This window comes from Oncorhynchus keta, chromosome 13, assembly GCF_023373465.1.
Source record: "Oncorhynchus keta strain PuntledgeMale-10-30-2019 chromosome 13, Oket_V2, whole genome shotgun sequence".
NCBI classification, from domain to species: Eukaryota; Metazoa; Chordata; class Actinopteri; order Salmoniformes; family Salmonidae; genus Oncorhynchus; species Oncorhynchus keta.
The window spans coordinates 11,915,395-11,923,633 of NC_068433.1; the positions used below are offsets into that span (position 1 = coordinate 11,915,395).

The following is an 8,239-nucleotide window of genomic DNA, read 5'->3' on the forward strand; positions in this document are numbered from 1 at the left end:
AGAGAGAGAGAGAGAGAGAGAGAGAGAGAGAGAGAGAGAGAGAGAGAGAGAGAGAAAGAGGGAGAGCAGGAGAGAGCAGGAGAGAGAGAGTGCGAAAGAGAGAGAGCGAAAGAGAGAGAGACAGAGAGAGAGACACAGAGACAGACAGAGAGACAGACAGAGAGACAGACAGAGAGACAGACAGAGAGACAGACAGAGAGACAGAGAGGGAGGGAAAGAGATGGGGAGAAGGTGAGAGAGACAGAGGAAAAGAGAGGTTCGTTCACCTTGCAGGTACATCTCCTCTCCCTCTCCAAACATCTGCTCACACCTGGCACAGCGAGCACATGACGGGTGGTAGTGTTTCTCCCCAGCCTGGTACAGACAAGAGGTCAGAGGTCACACAAAGGTTAAAAAGGTCTTCACTGACATCGAAACAAGAGGTTACAACCTAGGAAATCGACAGTGAGAGAAATGACAGAAGAAGTGACGAATGGTGGCAGAAATAAGACAACCCACAGCAGGTTTACAAACACTTTACAAGCAATATCCTACAACCAGGCAAAACAACATACGAAGTCTAAAGCACTTCTAGAGGCCTCGTGTGGATGTGTTATTGGTTAGTAGGCTGCTGATGCGGCTGGTTTCTCCGTTACCTAGAGTAATATTCTGTAAGCTTCTCCAATTAACATCACTAATTAAAGTGGAGTCGGGTGAAGCTCGAAACAAAGTGCAGTTATCCAACATCGCCACGAGGGGGTGCTGTGGTACGGGCCACAGTACTGCAGGTCGGCTACGGGATCACTAAGAATGTCTACAGTTATGGCCATCCAAACCTTTATGAGACTAATCATGACGTCTAGAAGATGACATGACACCAATGTTGACGTTGTTGATGTTTATTGTAGATCTGAACGCTGTCTATGTGCTCTTACGTATGTCTTCACATTGACCTGCTAAGGGATGGAATATCAGTTATTCCTGAGGCTGTGATGAATTCCACAGAGCTGTTGGATGTGGTAGAAATGACCTGTTTATAATGAGCCGGTGTATTGGTGTGGATGGCACTTTCTCTCTCTCTCTCTCTCTTTCTCCTGCCTACATATCGTGTCTCTCTCTCTCTATATATATAAAACGTTGTTATTGCAAACAAAATGACATTATCTCTCTTGTGTTTTGTTGGTTTAATGTAGACTGCATTCCTTAGCGTGTTCCCTCGGGGAATAGATTTTTACATTCTAGTCATTTAACAGACGCCCTTATCCAGAGTGACTTCAAGGAGGTGACTTACAGGAGGTGACTTACAGGAGGTGACCTCGAGGAGGTGACTTACAGGAGGTGACTTACAGTAGTGACTTACAGTAGTGACTTACAGGAGGTGACCTCAAGGAGGTGACTTACAGGAGGTGACTTACAGTAGTGAGTACATATATTTTCATACTTTTCCCATACTGGTCACCCGCGGGATTCAAACCCACAACCCTAGAGCTGCAAGTTCTACCAACTGAGCTACACGGGACTATAGGGAGAACATTTTCCCTTGAACACTGACCTCGGGTCAGTTTAGCATTTCTCCTACCAATGGTTAAGGTTAAGATGGGGGGAAAGGGAAACTGATCCTGTCTCATGATAATATCAGGAAATATCTATCTTTCCTGGATAACATGATGAGAGGAAGAGAGGGGGTGGAGGGTGAGAGAGAGGAAGGTAGAAAGAGAGAGAGGAAGGTCCCTTTGAAACACCACTGCACTGCTGATCTGGAGCGATAACAGGCTGGAATGGGATTAGTATTGAAACAAGGGAAGTACGACAGAGGAGAGGACAGAAGTGTTTTCTATCACGACGGACGGAAAACGTCCTACAATCATGAGGAGGGTTGCCATGTTTGGGGTGTTTGATACCGTTGTGTTTTGGGTTACTGACATTACAGTGGTGCAAGTGGGGGGTCGGGTGGCCACCAGACGCTGAACTGTTAGAGAGACGAGAGGGCAGTTAAGGATTCAGACTGCAATTCTCTCTCCCTCTCTCCAAGTCTCCCTCTTACTCTCTCTCTCCCTCTCTCCAAGTCTCCCTCTCTCTCTCTCCAAGTCTCCATCTCCCTCTCTCTCCCTCTCTCCAAGTCTCCCTCTCACTCTCTCTCTCCCTCTCTCCAAGTCTCCCTCTTCTCCCTCTCTCTCTCTCTCTCTCTCCAAGTCTCCCTCTCCCTCTCTCTCTCTCCAAGTCTCCTTCTTACTCTCTCTCTCCATCTCTCCAAGTCTCCCCCTCTCTCTCTCCAAGTCTCCCTCTCCCTCTCTCCAAGTCTCCCTCTCCCTCCCTCCCTCCCTTCCTCTCTCTATCCATCTCCCTCCCTCCCTTCATCTCTCTATCCATCTCTATCCCTCCCTTCCTCTCTCTATCCCTCTCACTCACCCTCCCTTCCTCTCTCTATCCCTCTCACTCTCCCTCCCTTCATCTCTCTATCCATCTCTATCCCTCCCTTCCTCTCTCTATCCTTCTCACTCTCCCTCCCTTCCTCTCTCTATCCCTCTCACTCTCCCTCCCTTCCTCTCTCTATACCTCTCACTCTCCCTCCCTTCATCTCTCTATACCTCTCACTCTCCCTCCCTTCATCGCTCTATCCCTCTCACTCTCCCTCCCTTCATCTCTCTATCCCTCTCACTCTCCCTCCCTTCCTCTCTCTATCCCTCTCACTCTCCCTCCCTTCCTCTCTATCCATCTCACTCTCCCCCTTCCTCTCTCTATCCATCTCACTCTCCCTTCCTTCCTCTCTCTATCCATCACACTCTCCCTCCCTTCCTCTCTCTATCCATCTCACTCTCCCTCCCTTCCTCTCTCTATCCATCTCACTCTCCCTCCCTTCCTCTCTCTATCCATCTCACTCGCCCTCCCTTCCTCTCTCTATCCCTCTCCCTCCCTTCCTCTCTCTATCCATCTCACTCTCCCTCCCTTCCTCTCTCTATCCATCTCACTCTCCCTCCCTTCCTCTCTCTATCCATCTCACTCGCCCTCCCTTCCTCTCTCTATCCCTCTCCCTCCCTTCCTCTCTCTATCCCTCTCACTCTCCCTCCCTTCATCTCTCTATCCATCTCTAACCCTCTCCCTCCCTTCCTCTCTCTATCCCTCTCACTCTCCGTCCCTTCATCTCTCTATCCCTCTCACTCTCCCTCCCTTCCTCTCTCTATCCCTCTCACTCTCCCTCCCTTCCTCTCTATCCCTCTCACTTTCCCTCCCTTCCTCTCTCTATCCCTCTCACTCTCCCTCCCTTCATCTCTCTATCCCTCTCACTCTCCCTCCCTTCATCTCTCTATCCATCTCACTCTCCCTCCCTTCCTCTCTCTATCCATCTCACTCTCCCTCCCTTCCTCTCTCTATCCATCTCACTCTCCCTCCCTTCCTCTCTCTATCCATCTCACTCTCCCTCCCTTCCTCTCTCTATCCCTCTCACTCTCCCTCCCTTCCTCTCTCTATCCCTCTCACTCTCCCTCCCTTCCTCTCTCTATCCATCTCACTCTCCCTCCCTTCCTCTCTCAATCCATCTCACTCTCCCTCCCTTCCTCTCTCTATCCATCTCACTCTCCCTCCCTTCCTCTCTCTATCCATCTCACTCTCCCTCCCTTCCTCTCTCTATCCATCTCACTCTCCCTCCCTTCTATATCTCTCTCTATCCATCTCACTCTCCCCTCCCTTCCTCTCTCTATCCCTCTCACTCTCTCCCTCTATCCCTTCCTCTCTCTATCCCTCTCACTCTCCCTCCCTTCCTCTCTCTATCCATCTCACTCTCCCTCTCCCTCCCTTCCCTCTCTCTATCCCTCTCATCCCTCTCCCTCCCTCCCTTCCTCTCTCTATCCCTCTCATCTCTCCCTCCCTCCCTCCCTCTCTCTATCCCTCTCACTCTCCCTCCATTCCTCTCTCTATCCCTCTCACTCTCCCTCCCTTCCTCTCTCTATCCCTCTCACTCTCCCTCCCTTCCTCTCTCTATCCATCTCTATCCCTCTCACTCTCCCTCCCTTCATCTCTCTATCCCTCTCCTCTCCCTCCCTTCCTCTCTCTATCCCTCTCCTCTCCCTCCCCCTCCCTTCCTCTCTCTATCCCTCTCACTCTCCCTCCCTTCCTCTCTCTATCCCTCTCACTCTCCCTCCCTTCATCTCTCTATCCATCTCCCTCCCTCCCTTCATCTCTCTATCCATCACTCTCCCTCCCTTCCTCTCTCTATCCATCTCCCTCCCTTCATCTCTCTATCCATCTCTATCCCTCTCACTCTCCCTCCCTTCCTCTCTCTATCCATCTCTATCCCTCCCTTCATCTCTCTCCCTCCCTTCATCTCTCTCTCCATCTCCCTCCCTCCCTTCATCTCTCTCCCTCCCTTCATCTCTCTATCCATCTCTATCCCTCTCACTCTCCCTCCCTTCCTCTCTCTATCCATCTCTATCCCTCCCTTCATCTCTCTCCCTCCCTTCATCTCTCTATCCATCTCCCTCCCTCCCTTCATCTCTCTCCCTCCCTTCATCTCTCTATCCATCTCCTTCCCTCCCTTAATCTCTCTATCCATCTCCCTCCCACCCTTCCTCTCTCTATCCATCTCTATTCCCCTCACTCTCCCTCCCTTCATCTCTCTATCCATCTCCCTCCCTCCCTCCCTTCCTCTCTCTATCCATCTCTATCCCTCCCTTCATCTCTCTATCCATCTCCCTCCCTCCCTTCATCTCTCTATCCCTCTCACTCTCCCTCCCTTCATCTCTCTATCCATCTCTATCCCTCCCTTCATCTCTCTATCCATCTCCCTCCCCCCCTTCCTCTCTCTATCCATCTCTATTGCTCTTGCTCTTCTCTCCCCCACAGTTTTAGGAGTAGGCTGAGAGGCAGGGGAGGTGATCCATTTAGTCTCAGAATGGATTTTGGTGAGAGAGGCCGAGTAGAGAAACGAGGCTGACACACACACACACACACACGCACCCGCACACGCGCACACGCACACACAGACACGCACACGCACACGCGCACACACAGAACACTCACATCAGTGGAACAGAGTGGTTGGATGCACGGAGCCCAGCTGGTAATACATTGTCTCTGTCTCTCTGTCCTGTCTTCAAACCAGCCAACCATACACAGATCCATAAAAACCTCTTCCTCTTCCTTCCTCTTCCTGAACCCTACTGTGACCCTGTGCCACCTCTCTAGTGTAAACACCACATTCATTGGGGCATTCTGAGCACTATATATGTAGAAGACAGTGTACAGAACAAGGCAATGTCGATAACTCAATTTGGACATCAATGCAGACAGAAACTTCCAAGTGTTAAACTCGTTTGACAGGAGCCATTTGATCCATATGTTGTTGCAGACCATGCAGACCATTCAGACCATTCAGACCATGCATACCATTCGTACCATTCGGACCATTCAGACCATGCAGACCATGCAGACCATGCAGACCATGCAGACCATTCAGACCATGCAGACCATGCAGACCATTCAGACCATGCAGACCATGCAGACCATGCAGACCATGCAGACCATTCAGACCATGCAGACCATGCAGACCATGCAGACCATTCAGACCATGCAGACCATGCAGACCATGCAGACCATGCAGACCATTCAGACCATGCAGACCATGCAGACCATGCAGACCATTCAGACCATTCAGACCATTCAGACCATGCAGACCATTCAGACCATTCAGACCATGCAGACCATGCAGACCATGCAGACCATTCAGACCATGCAGACCATGCAGACCATGCAGACCATTCAGACCATTCAGACCATTCAGACCATTCAGACCATTCAGACCATTTAGACCATTCAGACCATTTAACCACAACCCTCAAACCATCCAGTTCAAGCCTCACTAAAGGCCCCTCTGTTGACGTGTCCCTCTGCGGTTCCATTCCTTGATCAATCCTAAATGCCATGACATTTAAGTGCAGGCAGGAATCCTAGGCAAGGCTCCACACAGTCCACAGTGCAGGACAGGACAGGACAGGTGACAGACTGGTGGCTGTGACCCTCCTAACTAAACCCAGTGTTGGACTGTAATGTACTGTGACTTGATCTGCATGGGTTCTAAAGGCCAATAGATAGCACAGCCCTATCATAGCTCTCTAGGTTAGAAGCTCTGTCTGCTGACTCTGTTTTGAATTGTGGTTCATGTGTGTTAATACAAGAGTGGGGATTAGGGCGTAGCATGCGCACCTAAACTGCCTTGAGGAAGCCACATTGACCCTCTGCGATGAAATCACACATTGTTGTACAGCACACACACAGAGACACACACACACAGAGATAGAGAGGGAGAGAGAGGGCGAGGGCGAGAGAGAGGGAGCGAAAGAGAGCAAGAGAGAGAGAGCGAGCGAGTGAGCGAAAGAGAGCGAGAGAGAGTGAGAGAGAGAGAGAGAGCGAGAGAGAGAAAGAGAGAGCGAGAGAGAGCGAGAGAGAGAGAGAGCGAGCGAGTGAGCGAAAGAGAGCGAGAGAGAGTGAGAGAGAGAGAGAGTGAGAGAGAGAGAGAAAGAGAGAGAGAGAGAGAGAGAGCAAGAGAGAGAGAGAGAGAGAGAGAGAGCGAGAGAGAGGGAGCGAAAGAGAGCGAGAGAGAGGGAGCGAGAGAGAGGGAGCGAGAGAGTGAGAGAGAGCGAGCAAGAGAGAGCGAGCAAGAGAGAGCGAGAGAGAGGGAGCGAAAGAGAGTGAGAGAGAGAGCGAGAGTGAGCAAGAGAGAGCGAGAGCAAGCAAGAGAGAGCGAGAGTGAGAGAGCGAGAGCAAGCAAGAGAGAGAGAAAAAGAGAGAGAAAAAGAGAGAAAGAGAGAGAAAAAGAGAGAGAAAAAGAGAGAGTCAGAGTGAAGGGGAGAGTGAAAGCCGACTGAACGCCAGATTGCGTCAGAAAAGTCAGATTGTAAAAGCATGTCAACAAAGATGGTTACTACTAATGTATACATCTAAGAGTGGCAAGACCATGGGGACCTTTTGTTGTGTGAATCTGAAAATGTTTCCACTTTGAAGACATAGCTCTGCCTCATATACCTCAATCATCCATCACTCCATCCATAGACAGGAGTGACATATAGGTGTTATAATGCGTCCTACCTCCAGTACTTTCCCAGTGATGTACTTCTTGCAGCTGTCACACTGGATGCCGTACATTGCATGGTAGTCCACCTCGCAGTAGGGGATCCCATCCCTAGTACAACACACACACCAGAGATCACAGACAGCTTTCAATACATACTCTGTGACATTCAAACACTTCTGACAGGTGATATCAGAGAAAGAGAGACAGTGACACGACCAGATTCAAAATGTCCAAAATTATTTTCACTTCTGAGTTACCTGGTTACAGGTGAGTGATGTGATCTGAGTTACCTGGTTACAGGTGAGTGATGTGATCTGAGTTATCTGGTTACAGGTGAGTGATGTGATCTGAGTTACCTGGTTACAGGTGAGTGATGTGATCTGAGTTACCTGGTTACAGGTGAGTGATGTGATCTGAGTTACCTGGTTACAGGTGAGTGATGTGATCTGAGTTACCTGGTTACAGGTGAGTGATGCGATCGGAGTTATCTGGTTACAGGTGAGTGATGTGATCGGAGTTATCTGGTTACAGGTGAGTGATGTGATCTGAGTTACCTGGTTACAGGTGAGTGATGTGATCTGATTTACCTGGTTACAGGTGAGTGATGTGATCGGAGTTACCTGGTTACAGGTGAGTGATGTGATATGAGTTACCTAGTTACAGGTGAGTGATGTGATCTTAGTTATCTGGTTACAGGTGAGTGATGTGATCGGAGTTATCTGGTTACAGGTGAGTGATGTGATCTTAGTTATCTGGTTACAGGTGAGTGATGTGATCTTAGTTATCTGGTTACAGGTGAGTGATGTGATCTGAGTTACCTGGTTACAGGTGAGTGATGTGATCTGAGTTACCTGGTTACAGGTGAGTGATGTGATCTGAGTTATCTGGTTACAGGTGAGTGATGTGATCTGAGTTATCTGGTTACAGGTGAGTGATGTGATCTGAGTTACCTGGTTACAGGTGAGTGATGTGATCTGAGTTACCTGGTTACAGGTGAGTGATGTGATCTGAGTTACCTGGTTACAGGTGAGTGATGTGATCTGAGTTACCTGGTTACAGGTGAGTGATGTGATCTGAGTTACCTGGTTACAGGTGAGTGATGTGATCTGAGTTACCTGGTTACAGGTGAGTGATGCGATCGGAGTTATCTGGTTACAGGTGAGTGATGTGATCTTAGTTATCTGGTTACAGGTG

At 49.5% G+C, this 8,239-nt stretch overlaps 1 protein-coding gene across 1 annotated transcript in view; it reads right to left on the reverse strand.

Moving 5' to 3' along the window:
• The window catches only part of LOC118378194 (actin-binding LIM protein 2-like), a 93,304-nt gene that overhangs the window by 26,576 nt on the left and 58,489 nt on the right, over positions 1–8,239 (reverse strand). Inside the window, exons 6-7 of the mRNA XM_052460738.1 lie at positions 7,060–7,153; positions 267–354 (exon numbers count right to left, since the gene is read on the reverse strand). Of these exons, the coding sequence (XP_052316698.1) occupies positions 267–354; positions 7,060–7,153 (182 nt within the window). The remainder of the gene's footprint in view (positions 1–266; positions 355–7,059; positions 7,154–8,239) is intronic.